Raw genomic sequence first — 24,500 nt, 5'->3', positions numbered from 1 at the left:
GTACCGCTAAGAATGAATAATGTGTCGGTACCACTCGACGGATCGGTGGCCGGAACGGGTGGCGGTCTGGCGGTACAGTAACACTGCAGTTGGCCGGCATATTACCATTGCATTTATACTTCTACTACTACTGCTGCTGCTGCTGCATACCACTCAATTCATACCATTACGAATTATTTTTTTCATGTTACTTTGCTATAATTTAGGTATTTCCCATCAGTTTTAAAAGGGAACCACAATATATTATGAAGACGGCCGTGTGTCTTTTATTTATATATCTTATTTTTTTTTTACAAAAATATTTATGAAAGAGCTGTGTGATTTGCTTTATGTAGATAGAAATGATAAATGCTAGATATTTAAATTGGCAATTTCACACACACACACACACACACACACACACACACACACACACACATATACACATATACACACACATACACATATATATATATATATATATATATATATATATATATATATATATATATATATATATATATATATATATATATATATATATATATATATATATATATATATATGTGTGTGTGTGTGTGTGTGTGTGTGTGTGTGTGTGTGTGTGTGTGTGTGTGTGTGTGTACCGGTACAGTACCGGTAGTATCGGTAACGGTGTCTTTTGTACCGGTACGTACCGGTACTGAAATTAGCGGTACTTGCCCACCACAACTGATGTGCAGCCAAACATAAGCAGCCTGCTGCCTGCTGCCTACTGTCTCTAGCCTGTGTGTGTGTGTGTGTGTGTGTGTGTATAATTTTCTTTATGTCTTCGTTTAATCTACTTATTCATCTACTTTCTTGTTTGAGCTGTATTTTCCTTCCTTCCTCGTCCTCCTCCTCCTCCCTATAATCATCATCATCATCATCACCATCCATGGAGTGACCCGTTCCCACTTCTGCAGGTTTGAGAAGTATTGCGGCGGGAAGTACGCACATTTTTTAAAATATGAGGCTGAATAAATGAAGAAAGGAAGGAAATTAGAAATGCGATAATGAGAATGAAGGAAGGAGATTGATTAGATGAGAATGAAGGAAGGAGACTGAATAGACGAGAATGAAGGAAAGAGACTGAAGAAATGAGAAGGAATGAGAAGTAAGGCATACGAGACAAACTGGAGACAGAGCCAAAGCATCGTCACGAGATTCAAACCTACGAGGCACAACTTAGCAAACATCACAGTAATCACAACCACATACCCAGGAATGATTTGTTTGTGACTCGTAGGCTTGTTTACCACTCACCTGTCTATAATCTTGTCATGGTGAATTGATTACCATTATATAATCGTCCTTAACACACCCAACAGCCTCACTTAACTTTATATTTTCATGGGCATGTTTTTTTTTTTTTTTTATGTAATTTGATGTGTTTTGTACAGATGCGTGTGTCAGTGTTAAAATTTCATCCTGTTCACAGATTACTCTTGAATAAACTACGTAAATTCTCAGAAAGGAACTAAGGATGCCAATTTCTCTCAAAAATCACAAATCATATCCAGACACATTCGGTGAATCTCCTCATGCACCAGAACAACTGTTGCAATAATATTGAAATCCGGCGGAAGGTGACATCACACGCCCACCACTACCACCACTACCACCAGATAACATGGATACGTCACATGATAAGCGATAAGACAAGCGTGAGGGGCCGAGCTGATGGCCGGCTACTGCCACCGCTAGCTAGTGTATGCCAATCTAGTCCATCGTACAGACACGGCAATTGTTATACTCTCATTCTCCTCTTCCTCAAGACTCGTGTGGCTTGGAGGATAATAGCTGAAGCCTTGAATATTTGCGTGGCTTTGCTTAAATGCTCGTTTATATGTCAGGATGTGGGTCTTGAGATAAGTGAAGATGAAAATATGGAAATGCGTGTTTTGAGGAAAGCTTATCAGAGAGAATGTTCTGGTGAAACTGGCGAGGAAATTGATGAAATATGGATTAATACAAAAGGACAGTGATAATAGTTACAATAATAATAATAATAATAATAATAATAATAATAATAATAATAATAATAATAATAACAATAATAATAATAATAATAATGATAACAGTGCTGCTACTCCAGTTGCTTATAAAGAATTCATAAAGACAACATAAATCAGATAAAACAAAGAAAAATCAAGAAAATAAGAACAAGACACCCGCCTCCCACTTTCCATAAAGACAAAACACAACAGAAAACTGGGAATAATAGAAAACTGGGTTATAGAAAACGTAAAGAGTCTGAAGAGAGTTTCCATGAGCTAGGAGCGTTCCACCATGGCGTTCTCCTGGCTGTGGAAGAAACTGAGGGGGGATGAGAAGCCACCAGAGAAACACCACGACAGGAGACCAAGCAACGCAGGGCAGAGAAACCCCGCTCATGGTAAGTCAGCCAGGGGTACGGTGGTGGTACACACACACACACACACACACACACACACACACAGAGAGAGAGAGAGAGAGAGAGAGAGAGAGAGAGAGAGAGAGAGAGAGAAGAAATGCAAGTTTAGACAATAACTTTTTAAAATGGGGCCGCTGATAAAAAAAAAAAAAAAATTACGATTATTGCACCCCCGTTGGTGTCCCGGGGATCGAGATATGAATCTTCACCTTGGTATGGTCGGAGAAAGAGTGCACTGCAGTCCGCCACGTAATCCTAGACGTCGTGGTCTGTGGGGAAGGCTACCCTGCACAGGAAAGACACAAAGTGCAGTGCCCAGTACAAATCCTTGTACTGGGAGATACCCTCCAGCTGCCACAGGGCGTGGGCACCGAGAGGGCAAGGCATCAACATGCCCCACACCATCAGGCTTCCGCTGCGGGTGCGTGGCACCAGCGTGCTGCGCTGGCCGGTCAGGGTCACGTTCCCCATACAAAAAGGCTCGACGTAAATTACCATGATTTTCATCCAAAGCAGCGCTAAACTCTCTCTCTCTCTCTCTCTCTCTCTCTCTCTCTCTCTCTCTCTGTCGGTACGCTGTGACGCCAAGACGGAAGTTACTGATAGCGGGTTTAATTATCTTCTTAACTGTCGTCCATATTTTTCATTGTCTTTTATAGAGGGACGCTCGTAAAAGCCAAGTAAATGAACAGATGAACGAATAAATATATGAAAATAAATAAACAGAAAAGAGGAAAAATATATCACAAAGATTACATTATAACTTCTACTTACAACCATTATACGTTATCAATTTATTTTCTTCCATTTATTAACTTAACGCATGTATTCATTCATCCATCTATTTGCCTGTTCGTTTATTTGCTATTCCTTTCGTTCATTCATCTATTTATTCACATTTATTATTTCCCTTACTTCTCTGAGGCGTGCAGTGCTGAAGGGTTGGGTCGTGTAAAGGAAAAATGCAGCGTGGTAAGGGATTCAATTCAGGGCCTGGAGAAGGATCAGAGTCGGTGGAAGGATTGTCTGGTATTTCCTCTGCCACACGCACACACAAGGACCGAATTCACCCACCCACCCACCCACCCACTCTCTCTCTCTCTCTCTCTCTCTCTCTCTCTCTCTCTCTCTCTCTCTCTAACTGCCATTCAGGAGTTTCAAATTGCGAGTAAATCAACTGTTTATACATTTTTTTTTCTAAGTAATGTTTGCAGTAGTAGTAGTAGTAGTAGTAGTAGTAGTAGTAGTAGTAAGAGGAAAATAGGAACATGATGCAAAAAAGGAATGTTTGTAGTAGTAGTAGTAGTAGTAGTAGTAGTAGTAGGAAGAAAAAGAGGAAAATAATCAAAATAATGATAAAAGAACAAGAACAAGAAGAAAACAACAACAACAACAACAACAACAACAACAACAACAACAACAAGGAAGCCTACCAAAATCAAATAAAAACCGTGGCTGTACAGTATTCGCCAGCTTTACTCTTTTACATGAGTTACCCATGAAACTGAAGGCAAGGAAGGCGGCACTGGTTATAACAGGCAGACTTGAGGGTAAACTTGTGCTTACGTGAATGATAACGTTATCTGGCTAATATTTTTCTTCCACTTTATCGTATCTTCCACAAATAAGTAAGCGATGTAGTAAACAACGGTAGATAACAAAATCTGAGTGAACATATTAATAATGATTGACCTTATTCTATATTGTTCTATATTGTGTAAGTTAGACATATATTCTGAAGGTAATGCGTGTTGTGTTCTTATAATGCTTTATTTTTTTTACTTAAGTTAGATTAAGCTTCAGTGGCTTCCAAATGACAATATGTAGTGATTATGCTTAGGCTAAGTTAAGCTGGAAGATCCAAACAACAGTAATGATTAGACTAGTTTAGGTTACATTAAGTGTGTTATGATTCCCTTGACAAATTAATAATATTTTCGCAATATTAACAGGAGAAACACTATTGAGAAACGTGGCAATCATCACTGTGGCCTTGAAAATATAGTCGTGAAGAGAGAGCATAGCTTTTCTAGCTGAAGATAATCGGGTTTTTAAGGATGTTTCTATGTTATTCTTCACAAATTAACAACATTTTCACATTATTAATAAGAGAAACACCCTAGAGAAGTCCAATAATCATCTTTGTGTCTGGAAAATAATCGTAGTGAGGGAACATAGCGTTTCTAGGTGAAGATAAACAGGTTTTTAACTTAAAGTGTGTTATAATTCTCTTGACAAATTAACATTTCCACATTATTAACAGGAGAAACAGAATTGAGAACCCCAGCAATCATCTCTGTGGCCTTGGAAAATTGTCGTAGTGAGAGAGCATAAAATCTCTGAATAAAATGTTGAGAGAGAGAGAGAGAGAGAGACTGAAGATTCTATATTCTAAGTTGAGTGTCTGTTTGTCTTGCAGGACTCGTCAGCCACCGCTCTGGGTCAGTGTCAGAAAAGCACGAGGTCCTCTCAGCCCACCACTCCACCTCCTCCACCTACTACGCCGTACCCTCTCAAACACAGGACCTCCGTAAAGCCAGTAATCATTCTATATCTACGCTGTGAGTTTTGCCTTTCCCTGTTTTCTGTGTGTGTGTGTGTGTGTGTGTGTGTGTGTGTGTGTGTGTGTTTTTTTTTTTACTTTACTCATTTGTTTTCTTTTTTCTTTTTCTTTTTTTTATTTTGCATGTCTTTACTTGCATATTTTTACTTGTCTTATTTTTTTTTTTTTCACATTTGTTTATATTCATACTTTTTATTCTTACCTATCTTCAGTTTGCTTTCTATTTACAAGTTTTAATTTCATAACCGTTCTTTTCTACGTTTTTCTCATTTCTCTGATAATTTATTCTTATATTTTTTTCATTAATATATATTTTTTACTCTCATTTACTTCAGATTCGTTTTCTTTTCTATTCTGAGGAATCGCCATATTGTAATTAGAATGACAACCTGTGAGTTATTTACCTATTCTTTTTTTTTTCCTTATTTCTTTTTTTCTTTTTGTTTTTTACTACTGCTACTACTACTACTACTACTACTACTACTACTACTACTACTGTTGTTGTTGCTGCTGCTGCTGCTGCTGTTTCTACTACTACTACTACTACTATCACCACCTCCACCACCACCGCTGCTATCACCTCTCACCACTTCCACCACCACCACTACCATCATTATCACCACCTTTCCACGTAACACCACCACGCCACTGCTCTCTCTTATCACACCATGACTCACTTGTCCTAACTTACGTCACTTCCTGATAACAAAACATATCTTATTTTTTTCTATCTTCTTTTTTTTCCACGCATTCCTTCCTACGTTCATTAAAAAAAAAAAAAAAGTTATACGAGTCTCATTACACACTATGAACTTCACATGGTCTGTTTCTACCTAAGCGAGTCTATATTGGGAACATTCCAGGCTATCGTGACGCACAGTGAAGTAAAGAGAAGGAAAATGTACAGTGATATATATATATATATATATATATATATATATATATATATATATATATATATATATATATATATATATATATATATATATATATATATATATATATATATATATATATATATATATATATATATATATATATATATATATATATATATATATATATATATATATATATGCCTTACTTAACTCCTTCAGTACTGGGACACTTTTTTACCATGAGTTTTGGGTACGATTAGACGATTTTATTTTACGTTAGGAGTGAAGAGTCTATGGAGGTCAGTCTTCATTATTTTACTCTAGGAATTAAGAGTCTATGAAGGTCAGAGTCTACATTATTTTACGTTAGGAATTAAGAGTCTATGGAGGTCACAGTCTTCATTATTTCACGTTAGGAACAGCTTCAGAAACACAAGTTTCTGAAGCTGTATAAAATCGCCAGATAGTAACAAAAATGAATATGAAAACGCGTCGTGATACAGAAGAGGTTAGTTGTGTCACTGTGGCTGTTCGCAATATTCATCTCGCGACCCTTAGTTTGAGAGGCACTGGTCTTCATAATCCTCTACACTCAAATGATAAATGAATAGATATAAATAAGGAAAGAAATCAGTGGGTTTTTGAGGTCGGTTTAGTTGCCCTTGACCGGCTTTCCTCTCTTACATAAACAGATATTCATGACAACTGAAGGCATGATGTAGGAGCCCGGATTCTATAATGAGTGTGATTATCTTCCGGTTCAGTAAAATGAATTCATTAATCTCCTCATTCTGTATAAAATTCTGGAGTTTTAAGGAGAGTTGTGGTATTTCAAACACTTCCATGCCTGTGTTTTTTTTATTTGGACCATCGTGATATCAATAGCAGTAAGAAAATAATCTAATAATCAGCAATACGTAGGAAGATCAGATACCGGGAGCTTTGTGGGTGTGTGACGAGGATAGCAGTGATTGGCTAAGTACTATACAAAAAAATAAATTAATAAATAAAATAAAATAAAAATAAAATAAATTAATTAATAAAAAGATAAATAAAAATGTCACGTAGATTATTTTCGTGATCACTCGCTGCTCCTAACCTCCCCACTCCCCTTTGTTTCCCCTCTCCTCCCCTTCTTTCTTCTTTCCCTCTACCCTCATTTCCTCCTCCCTTTCATGTTAAGCCTTCAATACCATGACGTGTTCCCATATTCATTCTGCTTACTATTTTGTAATCTCATACAGCTTCAGAAACTTATGTGGGAGTCAAAAGAGTGAAGACTGTAGCCATTAATCTTCTGACCTCCATAGACCCTTCCTAATGTCAATAAAATCGTCTAATCACACCCAAGACTCAAAGTAAAAATGTGTCGCAGTACTGAAGGAGTCAAACAAGTGACGGTCAGCTGCGCAAGGTACGTGGGTGAACGATAGCAACATGTCACTGGTTTGGACAACACACACTTATTGACAGGACCTATAAGTCGTAATCCACACGCCTCTGTTTACTTATCCTATTCCCCTCGGTGAGTCAGAAAAGCAAACAAGCCTCACTAATCTCACATATGTGTTATCAATGGTTCTTAGCGCCAGCAGAAACGCTTGCCTCTCTCACTGCGACCATTTTCAAAGGCTACATAATTTATCAAACGGGTTCTCAAGAGTGTTTCGCCAATCAGTAATGCAGCAGTATTGTTAATCTCTCAGTAGAACGGTAGAAACGTCTTTATTAACCTGTGTGCTGTCTAGTAAAGTATTCTGAAATTAGTGAGATTTGGTGCATAACTGTCTCAGAATATGGATTTCAATTAGCGCCATATTAAAAAACAATTCCCTCTCTCACCGCGACCATTTTGAAAGACCACAAAGACAATATGCAGAGTTCTAAAAGAGTGCAGAAAACTTGTTAAAAACCAGAATTACAGAAATATCATAAAAAAAACCCACGTCACTTCAGCTAGACCCGTTTGAAAATAGACCACAAAGAAGATTAGCCGAGTTCTAAAGAGCATTTTTCCTGTTGATAATGCAGAAAACTTGTTAACAACTAGAATTACAGAAACATCCTTAAAAACCTGTGTCACTTCAACTAGACCCACTCTGAAAATAGACCACAGAGACGATTAGCAGAGTTCTAAAGAGTATTTGCCCTGTTGATAATAAAGAAAACTTGTTAACATGTCACTAGAATTACAGAAACACCTTTAAAAACCCGTGTCACTTCAACTAGACTCCCCTTTGAAAACTATAAAGAAAGGATTAAAAAAAACATCGGAAAAAACAGCAACAACAACAACAACAACAACAACAACAGCAACAAAAGCCACATCCATTACCACAATTAAAAGGCTATCACGGAAAACAAAAGCTACACCCTTCTAGAAAGTAAACAGATGCAGCAAGAGTGTTTCGTCGGCCTGCTATCAGTGTTATCTGTTAACACTTCACTGGCCTCGACATCGCATCCGTGTTTAATCAATGGTTGCAGTTTATCTATCGATTTTTTGTTACAGCGACATTGTGACACGAAACGAACGCAAAGTGACTCGTAATGTGAGGTTAGGAAAGGTTGTTGTTGGTGTTTTTCTTATCAGAGAGAGAGAGAGAGAGAGAGAGAGAGAGTGGGGTAGCTTTCTTTCGTAACGTTCGCTAACTTTCTATCATACGTCACCCAACTCTCTCTCTCTCTCTCTCTCTCTCTCTCTCTCTCTCTCTCTCTCTCTCTCTCTCTCGATATTTCCTTCTTTACTTCCTTTTTCTTTTTCTTCCTTTCCTTCTTTCATTCTATTTCTTTCCTCATTTTCGCTTTTTTATTTATTTATTTACTTTTTTTTGCTTTCTTCTCTCTCTCTCTCTCTCTCTCTCTCTCTCTCTCTCTCTCTCTCTCTCTCTCTCTCTCTCTCTCTCTCTCTCTCTCGTGATATTTCCTTCCTTACTTCCTTCTTTTTCTTTCTTTTCTTCTTTCATTCTATATCCTTATTTATTTTCGCTTTTTTTATTTCCTTGCCTTCTCTCTCTCTCTCTCTCTCTCTCTCTCTCTCTCTCTCTCTCTCTCTCTCTCTCTCTCTCTCTCATGACGCCCACTTTGCAGGGACACGCCTTGGGGGACGCCCTCTGAGAACCCGACGGAGGAGCAGACGGTGGTGGCCCTTAATGATTACAAAGGGCGCACGGACGAGGACCTCTCATTCAGGAAGGGCGAACATCTGGAGGTAGGCACAGGAGGAGAAGGAGGAGGAGCTGGTGGTAGTGCTGGTGGTGGTGATGGTGGTGGTGGTGGTGGAGGAAGAGATTAAGAAGAAAAGGAGGAAGAAGAGGTGGTGGTGGTGGAGGAGGAGGAGGAGGAGGAGGAGGAGGAAAACGAAGGAGAAAAGGAAGAAGGAGAGGAAAAGGTGGAAAAAGACGAAGAAGAAAAGAAAGGAGGAGGAGGAGAAGGGGGAGGAGGAGGTGGAATAAACGAAGAAGAAAAGGAAGAAGAGGAGGAGAAGGTGGAAAAGACGAAGAAGTAAAGGAAGAAAAAGAGGAGGAGGAGGAGGAGGAGGAGGAGGAGGAGGAGGAGACGAAAAAGAAAAGGAAGAAGAGAAGGAGGAGATGGAGACGAAGAAGAAAAGAGAGAAGAAGAGGAGGAGGTGAAGGAGAAGGAGGAGGAGGAGAAGGAGGAGAAGGAGGAGGAGGAAGAAGAAGAAGAAGAGAAGAAGGAGAAGAAAATTTTAAGTATTTCCATTTACCTAACCACTATCTTATTCCTTTTGGCTAATCTTTTCATTATGGCTTTCTTAAATGTACGTGGGTCTCCTGTAGGTGCTGAAGGAGGCGTCAGAGGGGTGGTGGTACGCGAGGAGTCACGTGACGGGGCTCTGTGGCTACATCCCAGTGCCTACATCGCTAGACTCAAGAGCATAGAAGCGGAGCCGTGAGTAAAGCGCCGCATCTCTTTGTTTACTTCGTGACTTCTCGTGACTCGTGATTCTGTTGGTCTTTAAAGTTCTTTCCTCATTTGGTAGTTTTGTGTGATTGCTAAGTTGGTTTTATTTCTTTGTTTTGTCGATTTTCATTTATTTGTTCTTCTGTTTTTGGTACTTTATTCAACTGGTTTCTCTCTCTCTCTCTCTCTCTCTCTCTCTCTGACTTTTTTTCCCATTTTTTCTTTATCCTACTTAATTTCACAGCCATTTTCTTTTCATCTTGCAGCATTTGACAACTATCTTTTATCTACTCAATGTGATAGCTTTTTTTCACTATTCTATCTTTTTAACTCAATAACACAATATGTTTCCCTTTATATTTCATTTATCAACTTGTTTACACAATATTCTCTGGTTTTTTTTTTTTTTTTTTCCATATCTAAGACACACTGACTCATCCTGATCTAACCTAATTTTATCGTTTAACCTTTAACCTAACCTAACCTAACCCAACCCGATCTAAACCTATCTTAACTCAACCTAACCTAACCAAATTTTAACCTTTAACTTAACCTAACTTCAACCAACCCAAACCAACCCAAATCTAGTCTAACTTAACCTAACCTAACCTAATGCAAACCTAGTCTAACTTAACCTAATCTAACCTAACCTTAAACGTAACTTAACTTAAAATTAAACCTAACTTCAACTTCAGTACTGGGACGCATTTTTACCTTGAGTTTTTGGTGTGATTAGATGATTTTATTGACATGGAGGTCAGAAGATTAATGTCCAGAGTCTTCACTATTTCAATCCCCACACAATGAATAAGAAAACACGTCATGATACTGAGGGGTTAACATCAATCTTAATCTTAATCTAACCTAGTCCAACCTAACCTGACCTGACCTAGCATCACAACTCCTTCAGGTGGTTCTTCGGTGACATCACACGGGGGGATTGTGAGCGCCGCCTGCTTGCCGCCGCCAATGACCACGGCTCCTTTCTCATTCGCAAGGCAGAGTCTCGCAAGAATGAATACTCCCTCTCAGGTAATGAATGCCTTGTGTTCGTCACCCTCAGATGCTCAACGGGGAGTCCACGGAGAGGCTAGAGTCATGATTTCAACGGGAAGGACTGATTTTAACGCGTTTCTGTGACTTTAACGTGAATTGGTTTTATTTTAATGTGTTTTTTTGTGATTTTTATCCAGAACGACTTTGATTTTAACGTTTTCTACGATTTTAACATGTAACGAAGATTTCAATATGGTATACATAGATTTTTTACCTGAGTAACTTCGATCTTAATGTGTTTCTGTGATTTTAAATTGAATTAGTTTTACTTCAACGTGTTTTTGTGATTTAATCCTGAACGAGTTTAATTTTAACGTGTTTCTGTGATTTCAACATGTAACCAAGATTTCAACGTGACATACACAGATTTTAACGTGACTAACTTTGATCTTAACGTGTTTCTGTGATTTTAAATTGAATTAGTTTTATTTCAACGTGTCTTTTGCGATTTTTATCCTGAATGACTTTGATGTTAACATGTTTCTCTGATTTTAACCTGAATGATTTTGATTTAAACGTGCGTCTGTGATTTTAACATGCTACCAAGATTTGAACGTGAATTATTTTGATTTAAACGTGCGTCTGTGATTTTAACATGCTACCAAGATTTGAACGTGAATTATTTTGATTTAAACGTGCGTCTGTGATTTTAACATGTTACCAAGATTTGAACGTGAATTATTTTGATTTTTAATATGAATGACCTTGATTTTAACGTGTATTTCTTAGATTATAACGTAAACTACTTTGATTTTAATATGAATATCCTTGATTTTATCGTGTTTCTTTGATTTTAACGTGACTTACTATGCCTTTAACGTTATATACTGGGATTTCGATGTGAATTTCTTGGATTTGAACGTGAATTATTAAGATTTTAACGAGAGTAGCCTTGATTTTAATGTGAGTGCGTTGATGTACTGCCCTGTGTTGAGTCTCACTGTAACCAACCACGTCATTGCAGTTCGGGACATGACAAAGGTGAAGCACTACAGAATTCGACCAAAGGACCACGGCGGCTTCTTCATCTCCCGTAAAGACCCCTTCCCTTCCCTGCACGACCTGGTGGACTACTACAGCAAGGGCGCCCACGGCCTCTGCACCAGACTCAACAAGCCCTGCGTCAAGGTAAGCACGAGGAAACAGAGTAGGAAACTGAAAATAGACCTAGAGAAGCGAAAAAGGGTGACCACGAGGAAAGAAAGTCAAAGAAACTGAACATAGAGACCAGAGAACCGAGAGAATGTGACCAAGTGGGAAGAGAGTGAAGGAAATTGAACATAGAGACCAGAGAACCCCAAAATATGTGACCACGAGAAAAGAGAGTGAAGGAGTGAAGGAAACTGAGCATAGATACCAGAGGAGAATGTGACCAAGTGAAAAGGAAGTGAAGGAAGTTGAAAATAGAGATGTGTAGAGTATGTGGTGGGAAACACAAACTGATGCAGGGGAATGTAGTTGTGTTTCCTACCACCACACTAAACATTGGTCTTGATATACACAACATGAAAAGAGACACCCAGAGAACCGAAAAAATGTGAGAACGAGAAATAAGAGTGAAGGAAAATGAAAATAGAGAACCAGAGAACCGAGAGGATGTGACCAAGTGAAAACAGAGTGAAGGAAACTGAATATAGAGACCAGAAAATCAAGAGAATGTAGGAAAAAGTAACAACGAGAAAAAAAGTGAGAGTGAAGAAAATTGAAAAATAGAGAGCCAGGGAAACAAGAGACAATGTGACCAAGTGAGAAGAGTGAAGGAAACTGAATATAGAGACCAGAAAACCAAGAAAGCCAATAGTCATCATCAGGAGGTAACAATGTCAAGGCAACTTCATTATTTCAACTCAGCGAGATTTACTAATGTTACCCATGCAATTCGCGGGAAATGGCCTTGCTAAGAAAGAAAATGTGTCATGATAAGCTTAAACTAAACTAACTTATATGGTCCAATTCTGGCAGGACGGTCATGTTATTATTATTATCATTATTATTATTATTATTATTTGTTATATAGCAATTTTTTATATATTTTAGTTTATGTGCTATCATTTATGTGTCAATATATTTTTTTTCATTTATTAATTTCGGATCCTCCAATCTTTGCCACAAAAATAGCAGGATTTGCAAAGGCTATGTAAACATTGGAAAACAGTACACTTCAGGCAGAAAACATATCAAAGCACATCACTCACAACAGAAAACAAGACATCTTGATTAAAACACAAGGAAAAATTAATGTACATACCAAATAACACCACCCACAACAGAAAACGGGGAAGACACACCAAACCACACCATTCACAACAGAAAACGAGGAAAACACACACACACACACAAAAAAAAAAAAAAAAAAAAAAAGCTCTGGAACTCTCTGCCTGCTTCTGAACTTCCGTCTTCCTACGACTTGACTTTTTTTTTAAGAGGGACGTTTGAAGACATTTGTTCCTTAATTTTGGCTAATTCTTTACTACACTTGAAGAGAACCAGCATTTCAAGGGGCCTTTTTATATTTGTTGCCCTTAGTTGGCCTCTTGCATAATAAAAAAATAAATAAAATCACACAACACAAAACAGGACACAATTCACACACCAGGAGACAAATTTCCACTTACCCATGAGAGACGATGTGAGGTTTGACTAGAGGTGGTGTTGGTTGCCTCAGGTGGACACGCCGGAGACACAGGGGCTCTCGCACGACACCTGGGACGTGTGGGAGATTCACAAGGACCAGGTGGAGCTGCTGAGAAAGCTTGGTTCGGGGCAGTTCGGCCACGTGTACGAGGGACGCTGGAACAAGACGGTGCCTGTTGCAGTGAAGACTTTGAAACCTGGTGAGGCTGTTACTGTTATTGTTATTGTTATTGTTTCTGCTAATACTGGTGATTTTGCAAGAGGGAAAACTGGCCAAGAGCAACATAAGGTGAAAAAGAAAGGCCCACTTAGTTACCAGTCCCCTTGCAGGTCCGAGGGAGTTAGCCATTAAATAAAGGGCTAAATGTCTTGACACCTCCTTCTTCTGCTAATAATGGTGATGCTGTTACAATGCTTTTTTTAAGAGGGGAAAATCGGCCAAGGTCAACAAAACTATTAAACAGGAAGGCCCGTGAATAAGTAAAGACAGTTAGCAATAAAAATAAATAAATAAAATAAAGCAGAAAAAAATAGATAAACGTCCTGAAACATCCTTTTTAACCTCTTCAGTACTACGACGCATTTTTATCACGAATTTTAGGTGTGATTAAATTATTTTACTTACATTAGGAGATTAGAAGTAATAGCCAGAGTCTTCACTATTCTAATCCCGACATACGGTTTTTAAGCTATACAAAATCACCAAATAGTAACCAGAATGAATACGGAAACGCGTCACGGTACTGAAGGGGTTAAATGGGTTCAGATCATAGGTAGATGGAAAAACAGAAGCAGGATTTGATATTGCTGCTGATTCTGCTGCCACTATAATTTTACTAATATTTCTGCAGTTTCCCAGCCTTTATTACTACTACTACTACTACTACTACTACTACTACTACTACTACTACTACTACTACTACTACTACTACTACTACTACTACTACTACTACTACTACTACTACTACTACTACTACTACTACTACTACTACTACTACTACTACTACTACTACTACTACTACTACTACTTTAATGCTATTCCTCCTACTAATACTTGATTGTGTATAATACTTAGCTTATCATATCTCTGACTAATATTGTTACTGCTTCTACTGGATTATGTGTGTGTGTGTGTGTGTGTGTGTGTGTGTGTGTGTGTGAACAGAATATACCAACAATACTACCATTTTCTTCACCTTCTTCCTTACCACACCATTTCCTTTACCCATTTCAAACTCGCCACATAAACCAACACACTCAGCTAATGAACCAAATAATGAACCGGTCAGTCAATCCATCAATCAAACTTCTTCTACAGGCAGGATGAACCCCCACGACTTCCTGGAGGAGGCGCAGATCTTGAAGAACCTGCGCCACCCTAAACTTCTGCAGCTGTACGCGGTGAGCACCCACGAGGAACCTTTCTACATCATTACGGAACTTATGCGGAACGGCTCCCTCATCGACTACTTACGAGGTGTGTGTGTGTGTGTGTGTGTGTGTGTGTCTCCTCTATCTCTTCATCTTCCTCTTCTTTATCTTTTTCAGTCAATTCTTTTCTTATCTTATTTTTCTTTGTGTGTGTGTGTGTGTGTGTGTGTGTGTGTGTGTGTGTGTGTGTGTGTGTGTGTGTGTGTGTGTGTGTGTGTGTGTGTGTGTTATATAAAAAAAAAAAAAACCTTGCCAAGATATAATCGTTTGAAATCTCACATGTAATTTAGACACATATTGATAAATTTTGGAAACCATCTAATCTTCCCATTCATTCCTTCACTTGTTCTCATATTCCAGTCATAACCAAACATAACACTAGCTAAGAAAAATAAAAAAAACTCTCTTCCATCACCGTATTAGATTACTATTGATGCTGCAAACTGCCACATATTGCATCTACAACGAATGAAGGACATTAACCTCTACACCTCACTCAGATTGTCGTTAGTGCTATAAACAGTCACGGATTCCACATACAATGAGTGAAGGAGTAAATCAACACACTTAGATCGTCGTTAGTGCTATAAACAGTCACGGATTCCACATACAATGAGTGAAGGAGTAAATCAACACCCTCAGATCATCGTTAGTGCTATAAACTGTCACGGATTCCACCTGCAATGAATGAAAGAGTAAAATAACATCTTCAGATCGTTGTTAGTGCTATAAACTGTCACATATCCCACCTACAGAGAGTGAAAGAATAAATTAATATCCTTAGACCGTTGGGGGTGCTACAAACTGCCACATATTGCATTTACAACGATAAAGGAATGAAATAACACCGTCACATCGTTGCTAGTCGTATAAGCTCTCATATATTGCATCTAAAACGAGTGAAGAAGTAAATTACCCTGAGATCGTTACTAGTGCTATAAACTGTCATATATTGCATCTACAACGAATAAAGGACTACACTAACGCTCTCAAATAGCTGCTGGTGCTATAAACTGTCATATATTGCACCTAAAACGAGTGAAGGAGTAAATTAATACCCTTAGACCGTTGCTGGTGCTATAAATTGACATATATTGCACCTACAACTACTAAAGAGTACAACAACACCCTTAGACCGTTGCTGGGGCTATACTGTCACATTTTTTCACCTAAAACGAGTGGAGGAGTAAAATAACACCTTCAGATCTTTGCTAGTGCTATAAACTGTCACAAATTGCACCTACAGCAAGTAAAGGAGCAAATTAACCTCTACACCTCACTTAGATCATTGCTGGTACTATAAACGGTAACACATTCTACTTATACAAAGACTGAGGAAGTAAAATAACACCCACAAATCTTTGCTGGTGCTGTAAACTCTCACAAATTGCGTCTACAACGAGTGAAGGAGTAAAATAACAGTCTCAAATCGCTGCTGGTGCTATAAACTCTCACATTTTCTTTTTCCTTTTTTTTTTTTTTAATGCAAGAAAGGAAGCAGGTCAAGGACAACAAAAAATATAAAAAAAATGGCCCACTTGATTGCCAGTTCCCATAAAGATCAGTAGAGTTAGGCAAGAGTCAGGGGCAAGATTAGAGGAGTGAATTAAACACCTATTCCCCTTCAGATCGGAGCCGGAACCCGCTGTCACTGATGGACCAGGTGCACATCGGGGCGCAGGTGGCGGAGGGGATGCAGTACCTCGAGTGGAAGAACTACATCCACAGGGACCTCGCCGCCAGAAACGTCCTCGTCGGGGAGAACTTAACGGTCAAGGTGGCTGACTTCGGCCTCTCGCGTCTGGTGCAGGTGTGTGTGTGGGTGTGTGTGTGTGTGTGTGTGTGTGTGTGTGTGTGGCAGGAGTATGTATGTACACACGTTCTTGCGTTTGCATAGCGGCGCCTCAAGGGACGGTGTATTGTGTGAGCGTAAAAGAAAATGTAAGAAGAGAGAGAGAGAGAGAGAGAAAGAGAGAGAGAGAGAGAGAGAGAGAGAGAGAGAGAGAGAGAGAGAGAGAGAGAGAGAGAGAGAGAGAGAGAGAGAGAGAGAGAGAGAGAGAGAGAGAGAGAGAGAGAGAGAGAGAGAGAGAGAGAGAGAGAGAGAGAGAGAGAGAGAGAGAGAGAGAGAGAGAGAGAGAGAGAGAGAGAGAGAGAATATAAACAGAGATAGAAGCAGGAAAATAATCTTACACATCTAACGGTGCAAACTATCACCACCACCACCACCACTATTATCGTCACTACATTTACAAGCATTCTTTATACAAGAGAGAAAATTATACACTCAGCAAGAAGGAAGGCAGGGAAGCTAGAGGAGGAGGAGGAGGAGGAGGAGGAGGAGGAGGAGGTGGAAGAGGAGGAGGAGGAAGAGCTAGTGATGGAGGGGTAGTAAGAAGAGAAGGAGGAGGAGGAGGAGGTAATGATATAATGAAGTGTGGCGGGTAACGATATGAAGTTTCTGTATTTCCAACTTCCTGTGATTTGACTCCATTTAAGAGGGAGGTTCCAAGACATTTATCCCTTTTTTTTTTTTTTATTATGGGGGGTGGGGTTAACTCTCTCGGACCTGCAAGGGGACTGACAACTAAGTGGGCCTTTTTTTTTTTTTTTTAATGTTGCAGTTGGTCAGGTTTCCCATCTTACACAAAAAATAAATGAAATAAATAAAAATTGCTTAACTGATTCACCTCCACACAGTCTCAAAACATACCTATGCCGATTAATTCTGCTGTTCTCAACACTTTTTTTTTTTTATATATTTCTCGAGTATTTTTTTTTTTTTTATCAGCTTTACTGTTTTTAGTATTTTATAAGACACTCAGTCATTTTTCTTTCATTTCTTTTTACGTTTAAACATTTATCACAATATAAACTATTCACAAACATCTAAAAACAATTAACACTTTTCTTTCCATTACAGGTCCATGCTAACTCATTTTCACATCATCATTTAACACACTAACACTGTCCTTTCCATTATATATCCCCATGCTAAGTAATCTTCCACACATATCAGCGTCATTTAACACACAAACACTGTCATTTCCTTTATATGTCCATGCTAACTAATTTTCCACATCATCAATTAACACACTAACACGATCCTCTCCATTATAGGTCTATGCTAAGTAATCTTCATGGATATCAGCGTCATTTAACACTAACACTAACACTAACACTCATTTCCTTTATATGTCCATACTAACTAATTTCCACACCATCATTTAACACACTAACACTATCCTCTCCATTATTATCCCCATGTTAAGTAATCTTCCACACATATCAGCGTCATTTAACACACAAACATATGCCTAACCATTACATCTCCACGTTAACTAGTTTTCCACACACATCAATATTCAACACCCTCGTCTAATCACACCAGCAACACTTTCCTTACTATCATATTTCCATGCTAACTCATTTCCTACACATTTCAATATTCAACACACTAACACTTTCCTATCCATTATTAAGCTAACTAATTTTTTTTTTCACGCATTTCAACATTCAACACACTGTCTAACACTTTCCCACGTATATCAACATCATTTAACACACTAACGCATTTCTCCCCACTATAAGTCCATTTAACACACAAACAAACACTAATTAATTTCTATACACACAGATCAACATGTAACACACTAACGCCTTACCTTCCTTCGTCGGTGTCGTCTGCAGGAGGATGAGTATCTGGCGCAGGAGGGTGCTCGCTTCCCCATCAAGTGGACGGCACCCGAGGCTCTAAGGTTCAACAAATTCACCACAAAATCTGACGTGTGGTCGTTTGGCGTGTTGCTGATGGAGGTGGTCACTTCTGGGGCCATTCCCTACCCTGGTAAGCACTGCAGGAGGAGGAGATTGAGGAGGAGGAGGAGGAGGAGGAGGAGAAGGAGAAGAAAGAAGAGTGGAGGAAAAGGAGAATATTATGTAGAGTCTAATGATAAACTACTACTACTACTACTGCTACTACTACTACTACTACTACTACTACTACTACTACTACTACTACTACTACTACTACTACTACTACTACTACTACTACTGCTACTACTACTACTACTACTACCACAACTTATCCTCTTTCTCTTATAACAACGACAATACTACTACCACTACTACTTAACACACCACCACTACCACCACTACCACCACCTCCTCCTCCTCCCACAGGCATGAACAACACGGAGGTGATCGAGGCGCTGGAGAGAGACTACCGCATGCCTCGTCCCGTCACGTGCCCGACCAAGCTGTACAACATGATGCTGCTCTGCTGGGCCCGGACTCCCTCCTTCAGGCCAACGTTTGAGGACCTTCACTGGCAGCTGGATGATTTCTTTAACTTTGAGGAAACGGAGCCTGACTATAGGGACATTTCTTAGAGGCCATTGAATAAGGGACATTGCCTTAACCCCTTCAGTACTATGACGCGTTTTTCGTATTCATTCTTACTATACGGCGATTTGATACAGCTTCAGAAACATACGGTGGGGGTTAAAATAGTAAAGACTGTGGCCATTGATCTTTTGACCTCCATAGACTCTTTCTAAAGTAAATAAAATCGTCTAATTACACCAACAATGCATAATAAAAACGCGTTCCAGTATTGAAGGGGTTACGGGGACACTGTTTAGGGGATATTGTTTACGGGACAGATAGAGACAAGTATGCCAGTCTTCAGAAATGCTTTGATCTCATTGCCATTGTTTTACAAAAGCCACAGAGATGATAGGACTGTTTCCAGTGTCAATAAAGTGACAATTTTGTACAGACATCCTTAAAACCCCTTGGCCAGTACTCGGAAAGGATTTGATCTCATTACCACTGTTTTCAAAGACCACAGAGATGAATAGCAGGGTTCTCAAAAGTGTTTACCCAGCTAATAATGAGAAAACTTGTTAATTTGTCATTAGAGCCGTCAAAAATTCTTAAAACACGAGGCCAGTATCCAGAAAAGCTTTAATCCCACTGTCACTGTTTTCAAAGGCTACAGAGATGAATAGCAAGGTTCTCAAGAGCGTTTACTGTGTTAATAATGAGAAAACTTGTTAATTTGTCATTAGAGCCGTCAAAAATCCTAAAAAATACGTGGCCAGTAACCAGAAAAGCTTTTTATCCCATTGTCACTGTTTTCAAAGGCCACAGAGATGAATAGAAAGGTTCTTAAGTGTTTACAGTGTTAATAATGAGAAAAACTTGCTAATTTGTCACTAGAACCGTCAAAAATCCTTAAAATACGTGGCCAGTACTTAGAAAGGATTTGATCTCATTACCACTGTTTTTCAAAGGCCATAGAGATGAATAGCAATGTTCTCAAGAGTGTTTACTGTGTTAATAATAAGAAAAACTTGTTAATCTGTCACTAGAACCGTCAAAACATCCTTAAAACACGTGGTCTTTATTCAGAAAGGCTTTGATCCCATTGTAATTGTTTTTTCAAAGGCCACAGAGATGAATAGCAGGGTTCTAAAGAGTGTTTCTCCTGCTAGTAATGAGAAAATCTTGTTAATCTGTCACTAGAAAAGTTAAAATATCCTTAAAAAAGACGTGGCCACTGTTTTCAAATGCCACAGAGATGAGCAGCAGAGTTTTCAAGAGTATTTACCCTGTTAATAATGTGAAAACCTTGTTAATTTGTCACTAGAACAGCAAAATTAACCTTGAAAGGCCCTGTAACATATTGAAAAGGCAAGTATTCTGAAAAAAAAAACATCCTTAAAAAAACGTGGCCAATGTTTTCAAAGGCCACAAAGATGAGTAGCTGGGTTTTCAAGTGTCTACTCTGTTAATAATGTGAAAATCTTGTTAATATCACAAGAACAGCAAAAATAACCTTGAAAACCCCTGTAACATATTGAAAAAGCGAGTATTCTGAAACCCTCTACTCTTGCCACGACTGTTTATAAAGGCCACATGTTAATAGCCAGGTTTTCAAAAAATGTTTATCCAATTAATAATGTGAAAAATTTGTTAAAATGCCATAAGAACTGTAAAAAAAAAAAATAAATAAAAATGTGTAACCTTAAATATAGTATTTTGAAAGGGCGGTGTAGAAATGTCGTAGAGAGAGAGAGAGAGAGAGAGAGAGAGAGAGAGAGAGAGAGAGAGAGAGAGATTGTGATGTTAGAGAAAGAGAGAAAATTGTGGTGTTAGTGTTATTGTGTGTGTGTGTGTGTGCGTGTGTGTGTGTGTGATCTTATAAGGATACACGCTTTCTCTTCTCTCTCTCTCTCTCTCTCTCTCTCTCTCTCTCTCTCTCTCTCTCTCATCATAATATCATAATTATGCAAATGCTGTGTTTTCTTCGAATGAGAGAGAGAGAGAGAGAGAGAGAGAGAGAGAGAGAGAGAGAGAAACCACACACTAAAAAAAATATCTTACACCCAACACTTCTAAAACCAAGGAAAGAAAAAAATAAGAAAAAGAATTTGAAATAACCTCAATAATGGACTATACAGGTCAGAGAGAGAGAGAGAGAGAGAGAGAGAGAGAGAGAGAGAGAGAGAGAGAGCAGGGAGCGGAAAACTGGATACATTACGTTCGTCCATAAATGTCGGAACATGACCTGACGTGATTGTGGAAGCATTGACTGTCGTGTAGCTGCGGCTCTGACTGTGGCTGTGGCTGTGGCTGTGGCTGTGTGGTCCCTCAGTGCTGTGAATCCTGTAAATGAAGGGCCGTATCACCAATCCCATTAGCTCACCCCACTAACCGCACACCCTATCCCTCATCCATCACCCACCTACCCACTCACTCACACACCCACTCATCTCCATCATCCATCCACTTACCACCACTCAAACACCTCAAACCACCAGTCACTCAGTCACTTACTTCACCCACCCTCTCATCTCCATCATTCACCCACTCACCACCACTCAAACACCTCAAACCTTCCTCACCCAATCACTTTCCTCACCCACCTACTAACCTCCCTCATCCATCCCACTCACCACCACTCAAACACCCCCAAGCACACTTCACCAACTCATCCACCCTCACTCACCATTCTTCCCCACTGACATCTCTCCTCCACCCACCATCCACCGCCCAGTTAGCAGTAAAGAACACAGGGAAATAATTATTGAAGTGTGTGGTGGTGGTGGTGGTGGTGGTGGTGCTATAAAAAAAAGATTGTCTCGTATATACTGATGGGTAAAGCATATTCCGTCCCTCCAAACCTAAGTAAGGTGGGAAGACGGTTTGTTTGGGTTAACTTTGGTTTGGCAGCAAGGTTTGGGTAAAGTTTTAATTCCTATCAGTACTTGAGTTTTTTTTTTTGCCTTTTGGGTATAATTAGACGATTACAGGGTTTTTGGGCATCACCACATCTACCAACTGTTGGGTGTGGAGTAGAGGGGGAGAGTGAAGAGAAGAATGTCTAGTAATATCCTTACATAAGTTTCTGAAGCTGTATAAAGTCACCAAACAGTAACCAGAATGAATAGGAAAAGGCCCCCCATAGTACTGAAGGGGCTAAGCTGAACCTACAAGGAGAGAGAGAAAAAAAAAAAGGAAAAGAAAAAAAAACATGTTATTTATTACTCGTTCATTATTCATATAGTTTCTCGTTATAACAAAAATTTCCTTCACTTATCACAAATTTCATTACTCGGTCTTCCTTGCCTAGCCATCCCTGTGCCCCTACACACACACACACACACACACACACACACACACACACACACACACACACAACATAAGTTACAAGGAAAAAAATGTCACTTATAACTCGTTCATTATTCATATAGTAACAATTTCCTTCACTTCTCACAAATATCATTCCTCGTCCTTCACTGACCACAAATATTATTACTCGATCTTCTTTGCCTAGCCACCTTTCTTCCCTACACACACACACACACACACACACACACACACACACACACACAACCTAACCTAATTTTTCTAACAGTATTCCTTCTTACATCAATTTTCTAACCGTACTGATATTCTTTCTCTCGTTTTAACACCGCCTCTCTAACTCTACCCTTTCTCTTTTCTCTCTCCTTCTAATCTCACCTGACCTAATACTTCTTATCCTATTCCTTCTAACACCGACTCTTCACCCATTGTCTTCCCTTCTTCCCATAAAACACCGTCTATTCTACATTTTCCCTTCTCTGCTTCTACATTTCCCAGTGACACTTCGCCATTTTATGTGCGACAACAAATTCAGTAGTGGTGGTGGCGGTGCTGTGGTGGTGGTGGTGGTGGTGGTGTAGTGTTATGGGAAGCACCTCAACGCGCCACACACACGCGTGCATACTGATTTAATAGATGTTTGCGTGCATATACACACTTACACACACACACACACACACGTGCAGGTAGATGCATGTTAGACAGATCGATTGACTGAGTGACTGACCGATTAAATGACTGGCAGATAGATACACGACTAGTCAGATACAGAGATAGATAGATAGATAGATAGACAGACAGACAGACAGATAGATAAAGATAGATATAGATAGATATAGATATAGATAGATAGAGAGATTGATAGATACATAGATAGATAGATAGATAGGTAAATAGATAAATAGATAGATAGATGAATAGATGAATAGAGAGATAGTTAATTAGTTAGCTATATAGATAGATAGATAGATAAACAGACATATAGAAATATAAATAGATATATAGACAAATAGATAGAAAGGTGGATAAAGTAAGTAATTAGCTAACTGAAAAGATATATAGACAAACACACGAGCAAAACACACAGATAGATAACAAAAGACAGATAAATAATAGCAACCAATTTAGACTGATTGAAAACACTGACAGAAAGACAAACAAACACACACACACACACACACACACACACACACACACACACACACACACACAGACAGACAGACAGGCAGACAAAATAGACCTACAAATCAACAGCTAATCATAAACACATCAATACATAAACACAAACAGTCGCACACTACCTTAACATAAACACGTCATACAATCACGCCAAATTATCGTACCCTTGCTACCTACCCATCACACACACACACACACACACACACACACACACACACACACACAATTAACAGGAAATATTACACAACCCATCTCGGATACATTTCATCCATTTGCACTACCCGTCAATCTCTCACGCCCACACCAGAGAGAGAGAGAGAGAGAGAGAGAGAGAGAGAGAGAGAGAGAGAGAGAGAGATTCCTCCACTCTATCCAACCCAGAAGAGATTAAGTAAAGCAGAGAACAACAACAACAAGTAACAGTAAATGATGATAATGAAAAGAAGAAGAAGAAGAAGAAGAAGAAGAAGAAGAAGAAGAAGAAGAAGAAACAAGAAGAAGAAGAGAAAGAAGAAACAAGAAGAAGAAGAAAAAAAAGTTGATGGAGATAAGAATGATGAAGATGAATGTTGATAATAACGAGGAGGAAACAAGAGAGAGAGAGAGAGAGAAAGAAAGATGGAGGCTGTACTGGTATGAACATGTAGCTTCTAACCTCCATTTCAGTTTCCCTCCCATCCCTCCTAGACACTCCCTCCCTACTCCTTCACTATTACAAACCAACCCTTCTATTTTTTCCCTCTTGAAGAAAAGGAAAAAAAATAATAAAGAG

General features: G+C 39.0%; 1 protein-coding gene across 1 annotated transcript; it reads left to right on the top strand.

The window, feature by feature from the left end:
• The first annotated feature begins 1,699 nt into the window (after positions 1 to 1,699).
• LOC123508809 (tyrosine-protein kinase SRK2-like) lies at positions 1,700 to 20,932 on the top strand. The gene is given in 12 exon segments (XM_045262725.1): positions 1,700 to 2,395; positions 4,833 to 4,974; positions 8,945 to 9,065; positions 9,655 to 9,724; positions 9,727 to 9,766; positions 10,689 to 10,810; positions 11,799 to 11,962; positions 13,500 to 13,668; positions 14,787 to 14,945; positions 16,528 to 16,709; positions 18,587 to 18,743; positions 19,079 to 20,932. Coding segments are annotated over 12 exon segments (1,641 nt in total). The 5' UTR covers positions 1,700 to 2,289; the 3' UTR covers positions 19,288 to 20,932.
• Positions 20,933 to 24,500: the final 3,568 nt, after the last annotated feature.

This window comes from Portunus trituberculatus, chromosome 25, assembly GCF_017591435.1.
Source record: "Portunus trituberculatus isolate SZX2019 chromosome 25, ASM1759143v1, whole genome shotgun sequence".
Taxonomy (NCBI): Eukaryota; Metazoa; Arthropoda; class Malacostraca; order Decapoda; family Portunidae; genus Portunus; species Portunus trituberculatus.
The sequence above is the reverse complement of the archived record's forward strand: the minus strand, read 5'-3'. Positions and strand labels throughout refer to the sequence as shown.